The sequence below is a fragment of the Arabidopsis thaliana genome, chromosome 5 (assembly GCF_000001735.4).
Source record: "Arabidopsis thaliana chromosome 5, partial sequence".
Taxonomy (NCBI): Eukaryota; Viridiplantae; Streptophyta; class Magnoliopsida; order Brassicales; family Brassicaceae; genus Arabidopsis; species Arabidopsis thaliana.
In genome coordinates this window covers 19427427-19452387 of record NC_003076.8, presented here as the reverse complement: position 1 = coordinate 19452387, position 24961 = coordinate 19427427, and the positions used below count along the sequence as shown (strand labels likewise).

Sequence of the window (24961 nt, the reverse complement as noted above, 5' to 3'; positions counted from 1 at the left end):
TATATCGAGATTTTCCAAATTTCAACCAACTTGTTTAATCATATATGTAATTAGGGTTGAATCCAAGAAGTAAATAAAAATATAATACGTTTCTTCGTTTATTTTACGACGATTTACATTGTAATTACGTTACAATCTTTATGATAAAAAAATGTTATATATATATAATCAAATATCATGAAGTAAAATAAATCTTAAATATAAATCAAATATCATATTATGTCATGTAAATTTAATATCATTAAAACCCCAATTCTTAATTAAAACGTCAAAACGACAAAAGCTAATTGGGAGAATAAATCTATTTTGTCCAACAAAATTTCGTGACCATGTTATGTTGAGAAAAAAAATATTTTAAATTTTCTGCTGTACTTTGAATTATCAGTTTGTTTCTTTAATTTATGGATCGTTATGCGCTTACCGTCAAAAATATGTCTCATTAAACACGTTAGTCGTTACGTTTGTTTTTTAACACCTAACGCTTTTTAATGTTATTTTTGCTTAATCAAATATCGATTAACATTATTAATTCAAATGTCATTCGAAAGAGAAAATTTGATGGTTGGTCTTCTTTGCATCTGGACTCAATAACGTAACACATTAATAATGATTAAACAAAATTCATATTAAAATTAATAGATAGGGGTCAGCATAAGATCAATCATTTCACGTGATAAATTATAAAATGGTTTTATATCGAATATTACGATCTTATATGATTTCCGTGTAGATTTGTTCATTATGAAATTCAACGGCTTCTTTTGTTAACACCTTACTGTCACATGTCAGGAGACGTTTATTAAGGGTTCCTGATCTCGTGAAACGCGTGGTATACTTTTTTAATAGTTTTGTTTAATAATGAGTCGTCATCAAAAAGTAATAATTGAAAGAGACAAAAATATACTCCTCTTAACAATCTATAAATATCTTAATATTAGTATAATACAATCAATCATTTCACGTGATAGATTATAAAATGCGACCTGGAGTTTTTTTATAGCGATCGTAATATGATTCCGACCTTATTACGCGATACGATACGATACGATTGTCAACTAATTGCATCTTGACTCATTGCGTATTGATTGTTTTAAAATAAAGAATGGTGTTTTCAGGTAAATGACAGTTTTCATACCATATGATTGCCAGATCACAGTCCCGTTCCTTACAAAAAGGCTACTAAACAACTGTTTAAGACTGTCAATTTATTTAAAATTTTGAGGACCACAATATTAATTTGTTTAATAATGATAGGTATATTTTCCGAATCACAAATTTATATTACCAAAAATTATATAAAACAAATGTTTTAATAATAGAAATGGAGAAATGGCAAAGTTTATTTTAAAGATGTAATACAAAATGGTATAGATGAAATGGTATATCTCCAATTATTATGGAAAATTTAAAAAAGAGGTTGCGGAAGCAGAAGTTAGGAAAACTTAAATTTCTATGCATCCAAAAAAGACAACAGGTTTTGACACTTCTTAAAGGAAGATTTAGTAGTATTAGTTAGATAATTTTTCCAAAAATGATGTTTTGAGAAGAGAATAAATGAAATAAATATTTGTTTAATTCCAAAAAATAGAAAGACCACGAAGAATGGTAGAGTTTAGGCTAATAAGTCTTTGTAATAAGAGTTATAAGATCATATCTAAAAAAATTTGTTTGAGGCTTAAAAATATTTACCACATATAGTCTCTGAAACACAATCAGATTTCATTTCAGACAGACTTATTACATATAACATTTTGCTACTTCAGAAAATGTTTCATGACTTATGGACGAATAGATTATGTAAATCGAACTTTTTGGCAAAGAAAACAAATATAAGCTAGCAAATCGTATGATAAGATATAATGAGATTTTATAGAACCCATTATGACTCGGTGAGGTTTTAATCCTAATTGAGCTCTGGGATTGTGTGAACTGTTAGTTTGGTTTTGTATCAGGTTTTGTTAAATGGACAACCTAAAAGAAATATAATCCTCAAAATGGATTTACGTCAGGGTAATCCTCAATCACCCAATTTATTTATTTTATGTTCAGAAATGCTGATTAATAATATTAACAAGGCATAACAAGAGAAGAAACTAACCGGAATTTAAAAAGCTAAAGGAATTCTTTCTATTTCACATTTCCTTTTTGGGTAATAGTCTTTTTTTTTTTATAAAGCACACATGGAGCAATGTAAAATAGTCATGGATATTACTGGAAAGTATGGAAAAGTTTCACGGCAAGAAATCAATTTCAGTAAGTCATCAGTTATGTTTGGTAAACGTGTAGCAAACCAAACAAAAAAGTCAATTAAAACATTTCCTTGGAATTACTAAGGAAGGTGGTATGGATACCTACTTGGGTATACCAGAGAGTTTAAAGGGTTCAAAAAGTAAAATATTTAATTATGTCCAAAAAAGACAATGAAAGAATAAATGGGTGGTCAGCCAAGTATTTGTCAAGGGGTTGGAAAATAGACAATGATCAAAACAGTTGCTTTTGCCCTTCCAACCTATAGCATGTCTTGCTTTAAACTTTCTCAAAAGTTAACATGTAAGTTAACAAGTGCTATTTCAAATTATTGGTGAAGTTTCAATGGGCGAGATCGTGGAATCCTTCTAGGTATCATACTATCATAGGAGAAACTGTGTAAGGATAAGGAAAAAGAGATTTAGGATCTCATTACCAAGATAAATTTAATGATGTCAGTATTGGCGTTTAATACATTTTTCCAAACTCTTTAGTAGCTAAGTGCTAAAACATAAATATTTTAGGAATATTCATCATTTACAAGAAAAAAATAAAAACACAACTCTCCATCGTTTGATGGAGAGTATTTTTTCGACAAAGAAAAAACTAATGAAATGGGAGCGAGATGGTCTCTAGGTTTGGGGGTCAATCTTTTGTTATGGCTAGATCCATGGACTCTAGATATTATCCACTTCCAGCAAACGGAATAGGAAAATTTCTCCATCTAAATCTGATAGTTAACTACTTAATTAATCTAGTATCTAAAGAATGGCACCTACCCATTTTACAAAAGTTTATAGATCCGGTAGATATACAAATCATTAGGGGTCTGGCTACATGTTTTTTCTTTTCTAAAGCATCTAGAAATGGAATCCAAATAATCCAGGGAACGGAAATAAAGGATATTTCAATGGATAATGTCTATATACACATTTATCTACAAAATTTGGTGAAATAGGGTTTTTAAAAATAAAACCCCCAATGTTACCTCTTTTTGTCGAAAATTTAATTAACAGGATTTTGAATTTATTTAACAGAAATTTTAACAAAAACAATATTTCCTAATTTATTTACAATAATTCAGATAAATTTATGGTTTTCAAATTCTCTAGTTGAAATGGAGTCTTCTCCTACACCCTTAAGGCCTTAATTAAAACCTGTTTTTGCTTTTTTCAATCTCATTATCTGAAACTTGAACAATAAAACACTCATCTCTTTCCGCCGGTGAAGTGTTTCGTGGCTAACAATATACCAATTCAACGTAAGCTTAACAAACAATATACTATTTAAACGTAATATTTACAATATTACTTTTTCAAAAATACACTTTTTGTATCTAGGAATTCTAAACTTTTTAGAATCTAAAATCTAAATTCTTTTAGAAAATGAATTCTAAAAGTAGAAAACATTTTTTAGTGTTTTTAGAACATATAGATAACCGTAAATTACATTTTCACACAAAAATGAGAAAATTAAAGAAAGTGTAGAATACATGGAAATTTGTTATCCAGTTTTCTAAATTTGTTAGAAAGAAAAACTAGTCTAAATATCGTGGAACATGCACAAAAGTTTAGAATAAAAACTCTAATATTAGTAGAACACTAAAAAACATTTTCTAACAAATTTAGACAAAAATTTCTCTATAAAAGAATCATCTTTTGTCAACTAAATCACCAATTGCTTTTTTTACAAATCAATTATATTCTTGTACATCTACATGTTTTTTTTTTCTTTTTTTAAAAAAAATCGTACATATATATAGTATTCTGCAATTACGCAACCTTTTAGTATAAAAATAAACTTTTAAATTAAATTTCAAATATTTTAATGATTTATATATACAAACAAAATTGCATTTATGTCATTCATAAATTTAGACATAAGTTTACGGTTTTACTGTAAAATGTCTATAATATATAAACGAATTTATGGATGTTGAAATGCATATGTTATATGTTTGTATATATTGTTTAATTTTCAATTGGAAACACATTGGATTTAATAAATAAAAAACATTATATAGAAGTTTTCTTATTTAAAACTTCGAGATATTTAAGTTTGGTAAGTTTACTTAATAAGAATAAATAGTATATGAATTAAAAGTGCTTGGCAAGTTGAATAGTAGAATTAATTAAATGAAAAATAAAAAATGATGATAATAATTGTGTGTTTGACACATAAGTATTAGAGTGTGGGGTTCCAACCTAAAATCAATTGGCAATAGGTGGAGAGACTCATATCTTATATATACCACTTAAGATCCTACTCAACTTCCGATGTGGGACATTGTCCCTAATACGCCCCCTCGAGATGATGGCTCTTCTAGCCATTGATCTCGATATGTTTGGGCATGGATCGACGGGGCAAGTATTGGGCCGGACCGATGTGGATCGGGTTGAGTATGTGCGGATCGGGCTCTGATACCATATTAGAGTGTGAGCTTCTAACCTAAAATCTCTCTTTTTTTTTTTTCGAAGTATACTATACATGTTAACGTAAATAAGTATATTGGCGTGTCTGCACTCTGCAAAAAACATATATTATCTTCTGTTTTTTTTTTTTTCTTTTTGCAATTACAAAAGGTGTTTACAACCTTCTTCATGAAACTATTTTATATTGAAACTATATAGTATCATGAAAAAGGTCATCAGACAATTAATTTATAAAACATTTTGAAAATGAAGAGGTAACAACTAGCAAGAGGTTCCAGTACTTACCAAGTTTTAAAACTTTAATTATTTGTCATTTGAATAATGATTTGTCAAAAGTGGGGTGCTATGTGTCAAATTCTTGTGAGACACAACTTTTCTTCATAGAATATATTGTAGAACTAATATATATTGAGTAACACTATCCTGAAGAAATATATTAACCAAGAAATGTATAGGTTATAAGAGAAGTGTACTTGATATTCGGAAAAAAAAAAAACCAAAAACTAGGTATAATTTGAGGTAAATACAAAAACTAGGTCTAAGTTGAGGTGAAAAAAAACTTAAGAAGGTCTAGTATAAAGTTATTTGTAAGTATGACTTTCTCTATTTAATCCAAAGGTAGGTTAAGCAGTCGTTGAATGTTTTTTGTTTGTTATATTGAGTTGTTTGTTTGTAATGACTTTCTCTATTTAATCCATAGGTAGGTTAAGATTATTCAAACTTCAAAGGCAAAACCAAATGAGCTTCGTGTGGTCCGCTGCGGTGTGGGTCATAGCTGTAGCCGCTGTTGTGATTAGCAAATGGTTATACCGATGGTCGAACCCGAAGTGCAATGGCAAGTTACCACCGGGATCAATGGGTTTACCGATCATCGGAGAGACATGCGACTTCTTTGAGCCCCATGGATTATACGAGATCTCACCCTTTGTCAAGAAGAGGATGTTAAAGTCAGATATCAATCTCTTTCTTTCTTTATTATTTTTTATATAACGAATGGATACCTTGTATAATAAAGTCAATATTTCAGGTACGGGCCATTGTTTCGGACAAATATTTTCGGATCGAACACCGTGGTTTTGACAGAACCTGATATCATCTTCGAAGTTTTTCGGCAAGAGAACAAGTCTTTTGTGTTTAGCTATCCAGAAGCTTTTGTCAAGCCATTTGGAAAAGAAAACGTGTTCCTCAAACATGGAAACATCCACAAGCACGTCAAGCAAATCAGTCTTCAACATCTTGGCTCTGAGGCTTTAAAAAAAAAGATGATAGGAGAAATAGACAGAGTAACCTATGAGCATCTTAGATCGAAGGCTAACCAGGGTAGCTTCGATGCTAAGGAGGCAGTTGAAAGTGTACTTACATAATTTCTTAATATCTTTTTTGATATTATTGGTTGATACTAGTTGCTAATTCTCAATACTCACAACCATTAACGTTTCTGTGCAGGTTATAATGGCGCACTTGACCCCAAAGATAATAAGTAACCTCAAACCAGAAACACAAGCAACTCTTGTGGACAATATAATGGCCCTAGGATCTGAATGGTTTCAGTCACCCTTGAAGCTTACGACTTTGATTTCTATCTACAAAGTCTTTATTGTGAGTTCTTTAAATAGTTTCTATGGGTTTATATTATTTAGATTTACTGTATGCTACACATGATAATGTTCTCTCAATGGCTTCCATCTAGGCACGTAGATACGCCCTCCAGGTGATAAAGGACGTTTTCACGAGGAGGAAAGCGTCCAGAGAAATGTGCGGAGACTTCCTCGACACAATGGTAGAAGAGGGGGAGAAAGAAGACGTCATTTTTAATGAAGAAAGTGCTATAAATCTCATATTCGCTATTTTGGTCGTCGCTAAAGAATCTACCTCTTCCGTTACTAGCTTGGCCATCAAATTTCTTGCCGAAAACCATAAAGCTCTCGCAGAGTTGAAGGTATTAATAATAATATATAATCCAGAAAGCTAAAAAGTTATTGATATAAAGAAGAACAACAAAAGAAGCAAATGGATCGGGGCTGATATGTTTATTTTAATTTTGGCAGAGGGAGCATGCGGCCATCCTTCAAAATAGAAATGGTAAAGGAGCTGGAGTTAGCTGGGAAGAATACAGACACCAAATGACTTTCACTAACATGGTAATTATTTATTTATATACATTGAAAACAACAGTAAATTTTGTAAACAATTACTAACCATCTCATTGACATTAAACTAGTAACTCACTACCATTTTGATTTTCTATTCCAAAAATCTCTAGATAACTAAGAATAAATAAAAACAAATTTAAACTCAAAATAATGTATATTACTATATCGTTTGAAATTATAGGATATCAATAAATTCAAATGATCTAATAAAGGAGAAAATAGTGTAAAAAATAAGTGTTATAAAAACAATTCTTAGCAAAAAAATACACAACCATCAAAACAAAATTATGATTAAAACTGTGGACATAATTTAAAATATATATGAGTAAAAGAGCCGATTTTAATAAGAAAAATATCAAACAGAGAGTCATAATGAATCGAGACAACCTTGCAAAAATATTTTTAACGATAAAAACTATAAGATATATTTTGCAAAAAAATTATGATAAAGAAACACAACATTCATAAACATTTATTGAGATTTATAATTTTAATAGAAAGTAATTATGGTGAAAAGACACAATCCTTAGAAAACATATAATATTTGCTTTTTAAGATTATATAGTTCTTATTTTTCTAGTATAATAAGTAAGGCATCGATATTTTAAATATTACGACTCATGCAGGTGATAAATGAGACTCTTCGAATGGCAAACATGGCTCCTATAATGTATAGAAAGGCTGTGAACGATGTCGAAATCAAAGGCAAGTATCACTCAAGCATGGCAGCACTCGAAGTCAAAATTCTATATATATTATATTTTAAAGTTGAGATCGTTGACCAAAAAAATAAATAAAGACTGTTCAGATTTATAGAGAAATAAATTATAATTGGTTCAACAGGTTACACAATTCCAGCGGGCTGGATTGTGGCGGTTATACCACCAGCTGTCCATTTCAATGATGCTATTTATGAGAATCCTTTGGAGTTCAATCCATGGAGATGGGAGGTATAAATTTTCACTTACTCTATAGTTCCTGTAAACAAAAGTGTAACTCAAAATTAATGAATATATTTGGACAGGGGAAAGAGTTGCGGTCTGGATCTAAGACGTTCATGGTGTTTGGAGGTGGAGTGAGACAGTGTGTCGGCGCGGAGTTTGCGAGACTACAAATTTCTATCTTCATTCATCATCTTGTAACAACCTACGATTTCTCATTGGCCCAAGAATCGGAGTTCATCCGTGCACCACTCCCATACTTCCCCAAAGGACTGCCTATCAAGATTTCCCAGTCACTCTAGTATCTTGTGTAATCATATATGTCACTAGTAAAGAATCCGGGGAAGTATTTTCAATGGGGCAATACTAAAATAATAAATAAATCTATTTTCATATTATGCTTTATTAGATGATAATAATAGTAATAATAATAATATTACAAGTATTTTTACGATGAATATATCGATAAGGTATTCAAAGATGAAACTTCCAACATTATATATATATTAGAGGATTAATCAAAGGTTATCATATAAAACAATAGAACATTTTGAATTATTAACAACAACAAAAAAAAATTTGTGTTTGAATCCCTTATGAGGCAATGCAGAGTCATATATATATGGTCGCAAAAAAGTTCTTTTGTTTATAACGCGACAGGCTTTCTTACTAACATGAGTCTGAATCAGTATGTTAGTGAGCACGAGTTGTGTAGTGGAACATTATCGGTTCCTAGGTATTAACAAAAAAACATTGTTGGTCTCTAGAAAAAAATATTAATATAACTAAAAAGATTATGCTAAAGAGAGTAAAGAGACTCGAAAAGTGAAAAAGGTACCAAACAAAGAGTTATAGTGATTAGAAGTAGTCTTTTAAAATATGTTTTTAAATGATTATTGATATAAAATATATTCAAAGACAGATGATAAAAGAGAAATGTGTAATTTTTGGAAGTATATATTGAGATGGTTATTATTAGTAGATATTTTATATTTTTAGTATATACACTATATTTACGTTGTCAACAGGAATTCTATTCTACAAACTATAGTATATTTAACCTTAACTATTTCTAACAAACATACATTAAAAATAGTTTCTTAAATGGAAAAGAAAAAGAGATGATAGGGAGAATTGATATTCCAATGTTTTAATGAGATTTATTCTAAAACTAAAATTCATTAGAAATAATACCTAAGTGCTAGTTATGTAAAAATAGGAAAACTTTTAAGTAGAACTAAAAGACATAAAATCTTAGGTATACATAACCGTTGAGGGAGAGAGAGAAAAAAAAAATTCATAACCATTTAAACGAATAGTGATGATGAAAAATAGAAACATCACAAACAGCTTGCAGAATGGGAATAAATTCAACTTTGAAGCTTTCACCTGGATAAGAGAACAAGTGCTAGGAGAAAAAGATTTGACGAATGTCAATTCCTTTGGACAAGCCGAGATTCCAATTCGGCGGATACCCTTGCCAAGGAACGAGTACCAAATGATTCTCAATTCGTCTTTCATATCTATGTTCCTTTTGTAATTCTAAACTCTTTACATTATGACTGAGTCACAGTCAATGCTTAATAAGAAAGCTGATGTTATAAAAAATAATTAACAGTATCATGAAAAAGAGACACGAAGTTAGACAATTGCTTTGAAGTGTGGTTCTCTCAAAAAGCTAAATCATATCCTTTGTAATATTATCTACTCCTAAAACTTATTATGCATTTGATGTTAAAACGTTGTCTTTTGGAGATTGAATAAATTTTCCATCAAAATTAAAAACATAAAGATAAAGACACGCAACCCTGAATGAGTAAATGTAATCTTCTATAGTATGTGTAGCACATATTTTAACCCTAAATATAAATTATAAGTTCACAGCTGAAACGCAGTAGTACTTAGAGTTTTAATCCACAGAGTTAAATAAATAAATAAAAGCAAATAGAGAAAGAGAACATTGAGCCTAGAAATCATCAGGAAACTAATATTTTTTTATTTTTTTGTCAACAAAGGAAACTAATATAAAATATATAAAAATTAATTAAGAGAAGCATTAGATCCGTTATTGAATTTGAATTAATTAGGTTTAATTATCCTTCTCTCGCATGTAATAATTATCTATAAAAATATTTCCTAAATACTAAATTATCGTTTGTTTCAGGAAATTCTAACAAGCATTAAGATCTTAATTCAATCAAAATTCACAAAGCATAATACCATCAATGGTTGGGTGGCAAAGGAAGCTTTGTCCATCTAATGATAGAGTCATAACACCATTTTGACGAATTCGATGATAGGGTAAGATTTAAATCGGCCTAATTCAACTATATCATGAAGAATAATCAAATAATAAACACAAGAAGAACAATCACATCAATAATAAACACAAGAAGAACAATCACATCATTGAGTTTGTGTAGAGATTTGCAAAAGGTATTAAGAATCTTTAAACAAAACAATGAAAAGGAGAACAATCTTAGAAACTAGAAAAAATCGCACAAAAAATCGTGCCTCTGCTACTACAAACTTGTTCTCGACAAAAAAAAATAAAATAAAAAAATACCCAAGAATAAACACTAATTCTACTTTTCGAAACCGTTAAAAATATTACTTAACACAATTATGAAACTTTATGATAAATATGCAAATCTCTAAAGCATTTATTGAGATTGCTATTATTAGTAGATGATATTAAAAAATTAGACCTATTAATTTATTAAAAGAAAATTGGGCCTTTTTTATATGTAATCTTGTTTTAAAGAGTATAGTATTTTCAACTGTTTCACTTCTATCTTACTTATTTTATAAAATTAAAATGACTATATATGTACATTATATAGAAAACTTAAAAAAAAAACATCATCTTATTATTATATTAAGTTTTAAAAGTTTCTAAAATAACTTCTATTTTCTTTTTTTGAATGGTTTTTAAAGTGTATTTATATTTTAGTGAATAAACTACAATTTAAATATAATACTAAATAAAAACATAAATAAAATATTTTTTTAGTGTTTTGTGAACAGTATTACATCTAAAAAAATATGGTGTAATATTGTTCACAAAACACTAAAAGATAATTTGGTGTTGTTTATACAGTTCGATTGGAAAATTATTAGCACTATTATTTAATGTTTTGCAGTCTGGTTAGAGATGCAAGGTTATGGACGTAAACCCCTGTATCCCTTTATATTAAGGACAAAGAAAATTGTATATGGTACTCTCCTAAATGTTATACTAACCGGCAATTTTAAAACTTAGTTCGAAAGTATTTACCGGTTGAATTATTGGACGATTAAATTGTTAATTTATTAACAATTTTTTTAAGACCTATTTAAAGAAGTTTACCAACGTCACCTCCCCTGTTTTTTTAATTTCCCAAGAGGCAAGATGCGAAGACAAAACATCATTTATTATTATAATTTATATCGTTCAGTTATTACGATTCGATTAAGCAATCATATGATCTTATCACGATCTGGAAATGATAAAAAAAACTTAGCGTTTTCATTTTGTAGTAATCTATCAATTTGCAATTTATAAATTATTGCATTTTGATTCATAATCCAATCCTGAATACGCAAGATGACCAACCATCATTTATTATTTACATAATACATGCCATCAGTTCCTTAACAATTGACCAAAAATATTAAAATATAATAAAGATATATATTCAAATTATTAAGATATAAGTATTTCACCTAAAACAAAACGATATAAGTATATTTTCACATTTTCTCTTTCGTTGACATTTTATACGTTAATATTAATCGTATAATCGTTTTTCTTTTCTTTTTTTTTTAATCGTATAATCGTGATTTATGAACAGATAGTATTGAAAACACCCGTTAAGTGTTAACTGTTAACAAGTAAAAAGGGTTGCATTTTATAATACATCACGTTGAAAACCATAAGAATAAAATCACGTTGTATTTTATAATGGGAAAATCAACATTGAAATCATATAAAAAGATCGTAATATGATCTGATTACGATATGAAATTGAAAACTATTCAAAAATATTGCATTTTATAATCTATCACGTGAAATGATTGATCTTATACTAAATGATATGACAAGATATTAAGAAATATTTTTTAATCTCTTTCGATGACCTTTGACTCAAACAGTAACAAATACTGATTAAATAAAATTAACATTAAAAATGCGGTAGGTGCTAACCAAATTAAAAAAAGTGTTACGCCACATCCCCTGTTTTTGGTTTCCCAATAGGCAAGATGCGAAGACAAAACATCATTTATTACTATAATTGATATAGTTCAGTTATTACGATTCGATTTAGCAATCATATGATCTTATGACGATCTGGAAATGACAAAAACCTAGCGTTCCATTTGATAATAAATCTATCACGTGATTCACGTTGCAATTTTTAATCTGTCATGCTAAATTATTGCATATGATTTATAATTCAATCCTGAAGACGCCAGATGACCAACCATAATTTATTATTAAAATAATACATGTCATCAGTTGTTACGATCTCAAGGCTATCAATATTGGAAAAATTATAAAATTTACCATAATTTCTAAAATCTTTATGCAATCTACCATAATCTACCTCCCTTACACATCATACCATATTTCATAACGAAATATCAATTTTACCCTTACTATTTCTTCTCTATTTTATCTCTTTTTCTTTGAAATATGTGTGCTTTAACCATACATCATTATCTTCTCGAAGACAAAACGAAACGTTTTTGTCTCTCTATCATTTCCCGTGACAACCTGCACAGATTCTCTACATGTAACTTTCAATTAAATTTGTCTCCCAATTTTATTCATCATAAATTATCTGTTGTATCTAGATCTTGTCCCTGATTTCATCATCTTTCAAAATTATCATGAATCTCACATCTTATCCACCAATTATTATCATTTAAGGATTTCAAAATTTATTTAGATTTTTCACCATATATTTTGGTCTACAGATTAGTTGAGCATTATTGTCTTCATATTTCACAATACTAAATAAAATTCAAAATTCTTAAATGAAAATAATTGCATATAAGAGGTACGATTCATAATAATAGAGCAAAATAATGAAATCGAGGACAAAATGTCAACGCAACAGAGAATTTCTATTCGGAGACAAGATCTAAAGACAAAAACAAAAGTCTGTCACCAATTGTCCTCCTCTAACAGGTAATCATGTCCCTTAATGCATTATATATTACGTTGTCCTCCGCTAACAGGTAATCATGTCCCTAATGCATTATATATTACGTTGTCCCCCGCTAGCTGGTAATTATGTCTCCTAATGTATTATATATTACGTTGTCCCCCGCAGAATTTCGATAACCAATTTGTTTAAACAAGTCATTTTTAAATATCCAATAACAACAGTAGAAGCCAGCTGTTCTCCACTATTCTGTCTCCTAATCCTTTATGTTTCTACTCTGATTTTTCGTCATGTATCATCACATCAGCCAAAAGCTGTCATGTCACCATCTAAGTCAGAGTCTCTGTCCCATCGTAAGAGTATTTTCGTCCTCGAATTGCAACATGTGATAAAATGTGGTAGATTTTGTAAGCTGAGTTAGAATATGGCAGAAATTATAAGATTGAAAGCAAAATATAACAGATTTTGCAAAATTCCCATAAATATTCACGTTGTTTCATCACTTGAAATGATGATTTAGAAAATGATCAAAAAAAATTAATATAATAATAAGATATATTCAGATTATTAAGATATAAGTAATTTTTATAAAAAAACGATAGAAGTATATTTTTCTCATTTTCCCTTTCGTTGACATTTTATTCGGTAATGTTAATTAATCGTATAATTGATATTGATATTACAAATAGTATTTAACCCCCCGTTAAGTGTCAACTGTTAATAAGTAAAAAGGGTTGCATTTTATAATATATCACATTGAAAACTATAAGAAAAAACCACGTTGCATTTTATAATGGGAAAATCAACGTTGGAATCATATAAGAAGATCGTAATATGATCTGATTACGATATGAAAATTATTCAAAATATAAAGTTGTATTTTATAATCTATAACGTGCAATGACTGATCTTATACCAATATGATATGATAAGATATTAAGAAATAATTTTTAAAAAAAAATTCTCTTTCGATGAGCTTTGACTCATTTAACAGTAATCAATACTGATTAAATAAAACTAACATTAAAAAAGAGGTAGGTGCTAACCAAATTAAAAAAAGTGTTACGTGTTTAGCAAAAAATGTTTTTATATGCCTATCTATTTATTTAGAATAATGGGTTATTGTTTTAGGTTATTGCCGTCGTTACTCGTTAGTTACAACGGTATTGTATGATTTTTTTTTTTTTTTTCTTTTTTTTAGAAAGATTTATTTTGATTAGGGAGTAGGGGCCGATATGATAGAAAATTACATAATGGATTTATGGAAAACGTACAAGTCATATATTTTAGTTTTATCAGAAACTTTTTATTTTATTTTTTGAACAATAAATCAGAAACTAAAAGATGTTATTCTTATTAGCAAATATTTCAGTCTTAATTTGGTAATAATAATTTGTAATCAGCTGATCCTCTCAAAGCTAGTGAAAGTTTAGTTTAGTTTTGTAATACTGATATAAAAATAGAGAGATTCTCTATGAAAGAAATCGGGTCATTGACGTTAAAACATTACTCAGAAAACAAATGGTGTTTATTTCGTTTATTTATGGCAATCTTATTGGTACAAAACGCGAAATTGTATGGTAAAAAATAATACTACTAGGTTCTAATCGGAAAAAACCATAGCTAATGATTGGAGATTTTAATGAGTTTACTGGAAATCATGAAAAAACCGGAGGTAACTTAAGATTGGCAGCTTCTTTTGTAACCCTTAATTTTATAATTCGACATAATGGTATGTTAGAATTTCAATATTATGGAAATCAGTTATCATAGAGAGGTAATACGAACCAACAGATAGTCAGATGCAGGCTTTATCGGACCTTAGGAAATGAGGGCTTGCATAATTAGTTTTCTTATTCTAAAACAGAATATCTGGAAATGATTGGTTTTGCTCATAGATTTTATTGAGTTGCGAAAAGTCATTGAGTAGAAGAAAACCAAAATTTTGATTTTATAAGAGATGGGTCGGAAAGGATGGCCTTACTATGGATAAAATTAAAAAATTGTAGAAATTCTATTTCATGGTGGATGAAAATTAACATCCCAACGGGTCAGACAAATATTTATTTCTTAAGATGGCTTTGGAGAAAACAAAGAACGATTATTTGATTCCGCATGAGAAAATAAAACACTCCGACTGTTCCTACTAGATGGCCCCCTGTCCTTTCTCAGGCTCGTGGGAGGATTCATGAACGAAATAGTTTCGATCATATAGCTCCAACATATATAAGAACCTCGTGAGGTCTTACACAAGCCTGCTTGATAAAGCGATGATGAACGAGAGCATTGATGAGAATGGAAAGGAAGCAATGAAGCTCATTAACAACAACATCTACAAGATGATCATGGGGAGGATTAGTTCTAAGGAGAATGGTGAGGCAAAGAGATTCAAAGGCTTAAACGTCGTTTAACCATGTTTAATACAAAATACCCAGCAATCCAGAAGTGAATGAAAGCTTATGAGTAGAAATAACTCTTTTTCTAATGGTCTACCACTTCAGAATTACCAACTCATAGAATTATAGTGGTAATTTCCATTTTTGGAAGAGTTGTAGTTTAGGTCTAGGTTATAGATCAATTTCTCAAGCTTAGAATTATCTAATCACTTTTCGTTTGTCAGTCGAAATGTTGTCATGCGTTAGAACCATTAGAAAAGCTGGTGAGTAAACTACTTGACGGCTACACTCACACTAAAGAGATTAGTCATGTGGTAAGATCTTGGGTTAATCAGGTGGTAAAAACTTGGTTCATCACTAGTTATCAAAGAAAAACAAATTATGCCCCATAACACAAAAAGCTCAAAAGCACAACTTGTAATGATAAACAACATTGGATCACTACTATGAGAGACATAAGATGATGAACATTAAGAAATGTATACAGTTTCATACAGCAAACTGAACCAAACAAAAGGTAACAAAGAAATCAGGAAACATGTGTAATCATGATATTATTTGAAACAACAAAAGCAAGTTCACATCTCCACGTCAAGAATTATTGGGAATCTATAGACTTGAAGTTTAAGTGTTTAGGTTTCGAGGAACAGGAGTGCACTTAAGAGGGTGAGCCATGGTCAAGGTCATTGTTCCACCCTCCTTCATGTTGATTTTTTCTCCTTTGATTATCCAGTCAAAGTGTTGCACCATCATTCCAATTACACTTCCTACAACGGTATAAGCTAGATGTGATCCAGGACAAGCTCTCCTTCCGCTACCGAAAGGAATGTATTTTAGCATGTCCTCTCTTTTCTCATCCTCTTCCCCTAATCTTGAAGAAGCTAAAAACCTCTCTGGCTTAAACTCCTCAGGGTCTTCCCAGAAATCAGGATCTCTCATTATCGCATAAACATTAACAAAAAGTCTTGTCTTCTCCGGTATGTAGAATCCTTTGATTTCACATGTCTCTTTGAACGTCCTTACCACTGGTCCCGGAGGATGCAATCTTAGCCCTTCTTTAACTATTGCTTGCAAGTAAGGGAGATTTGGTAGATCAGTCTCTTGAACCAACCTTGTTTTCCCTACAACAGAATCAATTTCTTCTCTCAGTCTCTCACAAATCTTAGGATTCTTAATGATCTCCGCCATGGTCCACTGTATAGTGTTCGCCGAGGCTTCAGTGCCTGCACTGAACAGATCCTGCAATAGTAAAAAAGTTTTAGTCAGGGCAACCAATATTGTTTGCTTACAAATCCACCTACTTAATGAGATGAACATTTACCACGAACAAAGACTTGATTTGGTCTCTAGTGATCTTATACTCTGCGTTTTCGTCTCCATAAGCTTCCAACAACATATCCAACATGTCACTAGTTTGATGATGCTCCTGCAATTTCTCTTCATGTTCAACAAGAATCTTCTCCAGTAGCTCATCAAACCTGTTGGAAACATTCATCAATTCCTTTGCGAATAATGAGATCCCGAGCTTCTTAAGTGGTTTGTGAAACATGGCTCCCAAGAAATGTTTCTTTGTCAAGAAAATCGACTCGGTCACCAAGCCTCTGACTGTCTCAGCCTCACCGTTCTCCTCTGAACAACTCCTCCCCATAATCATCTTGCAAATGGTGTTGTTAGTGAGCTTCATTGCTTCATTACGAATCTCAACAGTCTGCTTCTTCATCGCCTTATCAAGCAGGGTTTTGTAGAACCGTTCCAGCTCATCTGCACGGATATTTCGGGACCGTTGGAGTGCTTGTGGTCCAAGCAGCTTTTGGACCATGAACTTCTTCATGAACTTCGAGTAATCTCCATAGGGAGTGTTGATGAAGCTGGAAGATCCTAAAATGAGAGACTCCTCGATAGGAGGGGGAGGGCGAGAGGAGACATTCACGTCTTGGGCCTTGAAGATCTCGTAGGCCGTTGAGGCCGAGGAGACGAGGACTATGGGGAAGTTAAAGAAGCGGAGGTGGAGGAGAGGTCCATATTTAGATGAGATGTTCTTGAAAGACTGGTGGATTGGGACAAAGAGTATAAGGTGAAGATGACCAATGATTGGTAATGAAGGAGGGCTCGGAGGAAGAGCACAGCCAGCTCGTGAGTCTTTTGTTTTCCTGAAGAAAAGATCGTAAGAGAGGCGTGAGAAAAGACATAAGAGGAGGAAGATGAAGCAGTTTTCAAAGTCAACAGTGATCATTGATGCCATTGTTGCTCAAAGTGGAGAGATGCAAATGACACAGAGTAGCCTTTTATAATACAAAAAAAGATCCCATGCATTGATCAATGATCAGGCTTTGTTTATTACCTAAATATAATATGTTTTCTCTTTGAAAAAACGTGAAATATTGAAAGCTGACGTCATTACTTTTTAAGAATAGATAATCAAATAAGTTGTTCTCTGGGACAAGCACAATCGAGTTTAATATATAATTCGTTATAGCATTCACATTGGTTAATTTTTGAAGGATGATTTTAAATATAAAACTAATAAAAATAATGATAATAAAATAAAGAGTGTCTTTAATATTAGTTTTGTGTATTTTTAGAGACATTTTAAACATCTGAAAAGAAAGATGTCTTCAGTTTTACTAATTTATACTAAAGACACCCATAAAAAATTAACCAATGTGGATGTTGGGACTTATTGGTTTGAGTGGTTAATTTTGGCTATAGAGGTTTCAACTTACAAAAATTTTACAGTTAAGATTAGTAACTAAAAACTGTAGAAGTTGTGAATGTCAATTTTTATTATTATTTAATATTTTTTATGAATATAAATTATGTTAAAATTGAATTATGTTGCAACATAGTAACAAAAATAAATTTTAATAATAATAAAAATAACATCATAGAAATTCTTAAATAAATGACTAAATAAATATTCTCAACAAATAAATTGGATATGTATTATTCATTCATTTATTTTTAATAACCAAATAAGAAGTGAGATAAACTAAGAAAATTTGGGGGCGGGGGTGTTGTGGAACTTTGAGATTATAATGATAAATGTTGAATTGCTTCTTCAAATTATCCAAACTATTTTTGCCGTGTTTCAAACACAAATTAGTTCCAAAATGATCGCTAATTAAAAAATTGTTTTTTAATTGTTGAAATGTTTTTTTTTTTAGTGAGTAGCTGTATATTGAGTACTATTAATGATGAAGCAGTTAATGAAATAATTGAATGACGTGTATGAACACATTAATGGTGATGATAAAAAGAAAATAGTTGTTTGTAAAATAGACCTTAAAAGAAAGAAAAAAATTGATATTATTCATTTATCAAAAACGATTTTGCGAAAAAATATATGTAAAGTTGTAGAGAGTTTTTAATCATCATGGGGAGAAGAAAAAATAAGTTTTTAATTTCTACTTGTTTGAAAGCCATGTAAAGGCTCTTAACAATATTGGTAGTATATTAGCAAAGGCTCTTAACAATATTTCTATTACTGAATTTGAAAATTTTGAAGTTAAGAGCTTAGGTAAGAATTAAAATTTTAGGCAATGTCCAATGGTAGTATTTAAACTGGGGTTCTTAAAAAAAAAAGAGTTCATAATCAACATCAACAACTTCTCAAATGCAAAACAAAGATTCATAATCACAGTGTATGTAATTCACCAAATCCAATTACGTTGAAGAACGCATGTAATTTTGAAGCATAGTGAAGACAGAGAGTTGATGTCTTCAACAACAAAAACACATTGAACACATTCTAGAAAGTCAAAGATATTACTTAAAATTCCATACGTTTAACATAAGCAAATGAACGGACTCAAGCATTGCATGAGTCGGATAACAATCAACACACGTCTAAGCTGATGTGGTGTTTGACAAGAAAAAGGTCACACGATTGTTCCAGCAAAATCGCTTGTTCTGTTTTGCACCAGAGCAAAATCAAAAGAAAATCAAAGCTTCTTATTTGTTGGGATACACAACCATCGAATCATCAAAGCAAAGTTGGTCGACAAGACCTAGCAGATTCCTACAACTCTTGGATAGAATCCATGTGGAAGCAGCCACTTTTTTCAGAACCAAAGACAAGATTTTGCGAAGTTATCTCAACTAGCAAACTACTTAGTGAATCTCTAGGAGAACTCATAGACTTTAATTAGGGATTTTAACTATACCTAATACACATTAAAACAACTCGATGGGGGTGACAACAAGTTCTTTCTATTGAATGTTGTTCGAATCTTAAAACCAAAAAAGAAAAGAAAAAACGAAACCCAAATCAAAGATGGATCCTTTAAAAAAAGAGAGTGTAATTCAGGAAGAGAAAAAGACAATCCTCGCCGGTAAAGGATACGAATAAGATCGAAAAGCTTTGTACTTTACTTGACGATGGTATCGCCATCGGCTCTCGTTGATAGAAAGAGAGAAAGTCGACAAAAAGTTTGAGAGGAAGTGAGAAGAGAACACGAAAGTTTATTTTTTTCTTCTGATAAATAGTTCACCCACTTAAAAATTGACACACGTCCATCTCTTAGGGATAGTTTTGGCTCTTATATAAGAGTCATTCTTAACATAAAAATCAATATAATCACCAATAATGATGGTCTAAATATAGATAGTCAAGATACTCACCTTAAGGTTGAACAGTTTTCAGAATAAACTCAATGACAAATATAACTCAAGTTAAATCCTGGTGGGCACGGCAGATAAGGTCCATATCATTTTTTTCAAAAAACTCTGCGACTTTGTCAGCTCCAAAAGTCTATGATTCACCACAATCATTCATGCCCCAGGCTTTGACGTCTCCAGTAGGATCCGACCATAGTAAACCACATACCAAACCATGGTTACTATAAGTAAAGCACCAAAGTCAACAACGTGAGCACCAAAGTTCAAGATTCTGTTGAACGTTTTCTAACCAAATCACCATCTGTCTACAGGCACACTCACAGTCCGAAAAAACTCCAAATGACACAACAGCATCATCGACGCAAAGATATCTAGAAGCTATATGCTTAGAGAGAGATTTCAGAAACTGTACCAAACCAGCAAAATTGCATTGCGGAAGCAAATCAGAACAATTCTCCGGTGGCCGAGATAGAGATCCAAAAATATAATATTTTATTATTATTTTTATTATTATTATTACAAATAACAAAACCAAAAATTGTATATCAAAAGAAATGAAAAGCTTAAGAATCTGATGTGATGTTTACGATGGGTCCCTCTCTCACAAATGTTGGAGCCAACTTCTCAATATCATAGTTCACCGTAGTTGGGAAGTTTGGAAGGAAGTTATGTTGATGAATACATCGTTTATGTTCTCCACTTCTTACATCAAAAAAGTCTCTAAAAATCAACTCTTTTTTTTTTTTTTTTTCCTTCATGCAATCGAACTTTATCATTGGGTTATATAACTTGGTTGATAAACTGTAGCTGTTTAAGTTTGGCATGTTGGAATAATCAACAAATGACCGATAATAGTTTTAAAAAAATGACTCGAACTCCATTACACTATAACACTGCATTTCCTCATCATTTAAATTAGTTAACTTCCTATGCTCGAAAGGCATGTCTTCGCTCAGATCTTTCCAATGTGAATTCCATAATTGTAAAGGATTTGTAACTTCAGAGTTAGCTAATAATATGGCAAATAATTGACGCAACTGATTTTTTGTAGCCCAAAGAGAGGCTTCTTTCATCGCCTCATGCCACTCTTCATCTCCTACTAATAGACCCATTGCAACAGATGCATCTTTGAAAGATTTATGAGTTATACCATCTATAATAAGACTATCTTCATAACTTGTTGGTCTTTTTTTATAATTGATTAACATTCGAAGATAATATAACTCACCAGATGAGGGATATATATTATTTATTCTTCCTAGTGATGTACCAATTTTACGTCTTTCCAATTCTGTGAACTTTTGTTCCATACAAATTTCGTTGGAAATTGAAGGTATGTCAGATTTCGAGCTTCTTGATCACCTTTATTCATCTCTAACCAACGAGTAAACATGTTGTGCATGTTGATACTCCATATTAGTGCCTATAGTTTCCACGTAATCATTGTTTCTTAAAATGCATGGCTGTTGATTTGGCAAATGACTAACAAGTTTTTGAACGGGTTGGGTTTTGTGAAGTTTCTCAGGTTTGAATGTATCCCTTGATGCATTATAAAGTGATATATATATCTACCATAGTATTTAGGACTAGACCCCCATAGTATTTTTAGAATCTGAACTAATCTGCCTTCAGATTCTTCCATGTTCTTTTTTTTTTTAGCATGAATGTAAAATGGGTGATTTGCAAAAATAGCTATTTTTGATAGTTCATCAATTGTTTTTCTTAGTGTTGTGGTCTACATTCAGATTTCTGAACTTTTTTGTGCAAGTTCTTTATTTGTTTTTGATCATGTTTGCTAAATTTGTGATTGAAAAACATCTATTTTAGTAGGGGGTTTTTTTTTTTCCCTATCTCACAACAAACGCATTGTGTAGTAGAATAATTACCTTGTGCGTACGTAGATATCTGTAAATAAGAGTATACAACTAGATTGCATTAAAAAAAAAAAAAAAAAGAAGATAAACACCATAAATTTAAGAGAGTAAATAGTAAACGAATATGAAAAAGGAGTGACCTCCTTGGTTGATAAAAGCAAACATAACGAAATGCAAAAGTAAATATTCAAAGAAACATAGAGCAGCAATGTGCGATAACAATCAATTCATGCATGACAAAGTTTGGACAATCTTGATGTATATCATGGTACGTGCTTAGATCAGGACTGGGGGATTTAAAGATGCATAAGAAAGCAATTCTTGGTCACAGACAAAAGCTGCCATGTCTTGTTCAGGTATGCCTACCCATACTTCAACACCTTCACCATCCTTAGCATCCACCAACAGGACATACATCACACCATCCTGGATATCTTGATGGCCGAGTCCAACCCAAGCTGGACGACCCCATCCGAAATCGACCTCATAAAAAGCCTTTCTGCACCAACTAGACATGGTGTACGTATCTATGTTGGGCTTCAACTCCGACATGTAATTTGCAATACCACTCATGATTTTCTGACCAAGTGTAGTGTTAGTATGGCCGCCATTAACATTTTCTTTTATCATCTCATTGAACTCTTCTTTCTCCTTCCTAAACTCAGCCACGACTTCACTGATTTCTATCTCGCTCCCTGGGCCTCTTTTGAGAAAGAATACCCCTTGTAAGTTTCCAATCGCGTCAGGTGACAAAACATTAGTAGGAATTCTAAGCCGCAAGTCCATGGATTGAGTCATCATTGTGGCCCTTGGGACGATCAAGTTAGCGTGTGAGGCATTTCTGGCACATCGCCATATAAGTGACATGACGGCTTCCACACGTGTAGGGGACGGCACACTCTTGCTGGCGGCCACGATTTTGAGCTTTGTGATCTTATCTGATTCAAACACAAACCGATTTGTGACACATTTTTCTCTAACCTCGGACAAGGCATTGAAAGGTGAGCCATGAATAGAGATATCAGCTGGAGGATGGATGGCCACCTCTGCAAATTGAGGAGTACTCAACTCATCATTAGAATCCCCTCTGGCTGTTGCAGCCCAGCCTCGGACAAACGTAGACACTGAGGCTGCGTCACAGATACAGTGAGAGACGCAGATCCCAACAGCAAGACCTGATCCCGACCCGAAGAAAGTAGCCTGGACACTCAGCAACGGCCGAGAATCCAGAGATTCTCCTGGTGCGAGTGTCGGAATCAAAATCTTTAGAGAGTTGATATCGATGTTTCTTAGGAACTCAGACAAGAGGAGATTTGTGCGTGCCTCTGTGAACACAGCTCCTTCGTCGTTACAGCTGATGGAGACACCTTCTTTTTTTCCAGCGAGAGGATAGAAACGTGACAGCGCCTGGGATAGAGAGCTTCTCAGCCTTGTTGAGACAATATCCGGGGACTTTTCCGCAAGATCCGCGAGGTTGTAGAAGAAGATCATGGGCACGCAAGCTTCTGCAATGCCAAAATCGATGACTGATAGTTGAAGGCGATCATGAGGTGCAGGTGATGAAGGTTTGATCACTTCTCTTTGGATCACCTCTAGATTGAGTTCCATTATCTAAAAGTCAACGTTTTAGTGAAACAAGAGCAGAAAATTTTAGACACGTGATATTGGTTAAGCTTGAAGATACAAATGTCCCTCTATATTATGTTAATGCTTTATTTATAGGGAAAAATCCCCAAGAAAACTCATTGAACGACACCATTGAAAAAATAATAAGAGCGTACGATTTAATATCTAAAACTTTAAATTTTGCTCTTTACACACCTTCGATATGCAATCTTTTAAATTAACATTGATTTAATCATGGAATATTATAATTGGATGATAAAATGTAAGTTATTTTGGTCATTTGAAAATCTTTTAGGTTAAAAGTGAGCACGTAATTGGATGATAGAAACTAAAAAGTGAAGAAAAGTAGGTTCTTTGAGCTTCGGCGGTCATAAAACCAAAAACCAAGAATATGGATGTTTGAGTATTTTGTTCCTCAGGAGAAATAGTGTAATTTTGGGTTTAGAGTTTAGGATTTAGGACAAAAATAGTATATTTTCTCCAGTGGTATTACTAAAATAGTTTTTTTTTAAAGACAAATAATAGTTGAAATCCTTAAGAGTTATTGACCAATTTTAAAACTAAAGGGGAAAGTTAATTAATGGTTTTAGTGATAAATTGTTAATGATTTAAGAGATTAATAAATCTTAAGTCAAAACCTTTTGAGTTTGTGATAAGTTGACGAAAGTAAGTACATACAAAGGTATTTTTTAAAAATTGTACTGCATAAAAATTACCAACAAAAATTGAGTATGATAGACATGTGTTTGATAAACAACAAATCTTGTTCTATACATGCAAGTTTCACGTTCTTATTTTCTAATGTCTGCTAGACGTTTACAAAGTCAAATCAAATGATAGTCAGATTCAAAATTTTAATATAAGGAAGGAATCTTGCTTACCTAATTTGAGATTTCCGAATCAAATAAACGATACGGAGAATTAAGTAGACATTACAGACTGGTCACGAATATACGATTTTTCTTCATTTAATACTTTTCTAGTTTTAAATTTTTAAATGAAAAAAGTTATTTGACGTTAGGTCTGTAAATTCTTAGAACATAAGATTAGAAATTTGAACGTCAGGTCTAACAATGAGAGCAGTTAATCTCTTAATAGCATCTTCAATAGTCACTTATATTTCTTTTTATATAGAGATATTTTGTTCTAACAGATGTTTTTGAAATAAATTTTTCTTTAATATAAATGGAAAAAATAGAAATAGATATCGAATCATTGAGTAAAAACTAAAATTATTATATATTTTTCTATTTTGGAGGTATCTATTAGAATAAAATGACTCTAAAATAAAATCACCTATAAAAAAGAAGAAAAAATAGAAGTGACTATTGGAGATAGTGTAAGAAACCTAACTTCACTACATAACGAAGTGGAAACATTTGTTTGCACGATGAGATGTATGATTGAAGATAACAACCAAGACATAGCTTTTTTTTCCGACTGTTCTGATTTTTGAAGATGATGTATTCTCCAACTAATGACTAGCATTTTTAGTATATCTGGAAGAGATTCAAATCGACGAGGA

At 31.5% G+C, this 24961-nt stretch overlaps 3 protein-coding genes and 1 long non-coding RNA gene across 10 annotated transcripts; 1 reads left to right on the top strand and 3 right to left on the bottom strand.

Annotated features, from left to right (window-relative positions):
- The first annotated feature begins 4521 nt into the window (after positions 1-4521).
- On the top strand, positions 4522-8285 carry CYP708A2 (cytochrome P450, family 708, subfamily A, polypeptide 2). Of its 7 annotated transcripts, none has more exons than NM_180821.3 (9): positions 4522-4682; positions 5380-5626; positions 5707-6031; positions 6126-6278; positions 6370-6618; positions 6728-6820; positions 7459-7537; positions 7676-7782; positions 7857-8250. In NM_180821.3, the coding sequence occupies exons 1-9, from the start codon at positions 4598-4600 to the stop codon at positions 8073-8075; spliced, it is 1557 nt and encodes a 518-aa protein (NP_851152.1). In that variant the 5' UTR covers positions 4522-4597; the 3' UTR covers positions 8076-8250. The 7 variants fall into 7 exon arrangements, with proteins under 7 accessions (NP_851152.1, NP_001330320.1, NP_001318756.1 ...); NM_001344755.1 differs by lacking the exon at positions 4522-4682 and adding an exon at positions 5018-5297 and having other exon boundaries at positions 7857-8285; NM_001085263.2 differs by lacking the exon at positions 4522-4682 and adding an exon at positions 5018-5301 and having other exon boundaries at positions 5384-5626; positions 7857-8285.
- A 7353-nt stretch (positions 8286-15638) lies between these two features.
- On the bottom strand, positions 15639-17630 carry CYP705A5 (cytochrome P450, family 705, subfamily A, polypeptide 5). Its single transcript, NM_124173.3, has 2 exons — positions 16641-17630; positions 15639-16558 (listed from the first exon to the last, which is right to left on the bottom strand). The coding sequence occupies exons 1-2, from the start codon at positions 17559-17561 to the stop codon at positions 15944-15946; spliced, it is 1536 nt and encodes a 511-aa protein (NP_199610.1). The 5' UTR covers positions 17562-17630; the 3' UTR covers positions 15639-15943.
- Positions 17631-19495: 1865 nt separating this feature from the next.
- Positions 19496-20390, bottom strand: AT5G07035. Its single transcript, NR_142971.1, has one exon. It is a non-coding gene; the product is annotated as an other RNA (long non-coding RNA).
- A 1480-nt stretch (positions 20391-21870) lies between these two features.
- On the bottom strand, positions 21871-23500 carry AT5G47980 (HXXXD-type acyl-transferase family protein). Its single transcript, NM_124172.3, has one exon. The coding sequence runs from the start codon at positions 23416-23418 to the stop codon at positions 22087-22089; it is 1332 nt and encodes a 443-aa protein (NP_199609.1). The 5' UTR covers positions 23419-23500; the 3' UTR covers positions 21871-22086.
- Positions 23501-24961: the final 1461 nt, after the last annotated feature.

Coding starts and splice junctions, on each gene's coding strand:
- CYP708A2 (NM_180821.3), top strand. CDS start 4,598: ATGGATCGACGGGGCAAGTATTGGGCCGGACCGATGTGGATCGGGTTG. Junction 4,683..5,379: donor CTCTGATACCATATTAGAGT/GTGAGCTTCTAA, acceptor TTTAATCCATAG/GTAGGTTAAGATTATTCAAA. Junction 6,619..6,727: donor AAGCTCTCGCAGAGTTGAAG/GTATTAATAATA, acceptor TAATTTTGGCAG/AGGGAGCATGCGGCCATCCT.
- CYP705A5 (NM_124173.3), bottom strand. CDS start 17,561: ATGGCATCAATGATCACTGTTGACTTTGAAAACTGCTTCATCTTCCTC. Junction 16,559..16,640: donor AAATCAAGTCTTTGTTCGTG/GTAAATGTTCAT, acceptor TTACTATTGCAG/GATCTGTTCAGTGCAGGCAC.
- AT5G47980 (NM_124172.3), bottom strand. CDS start 23,418: ATGGAACTCAATCTAGAGGTGATCCAAAGAGAAGTGATCAAACCTTCA.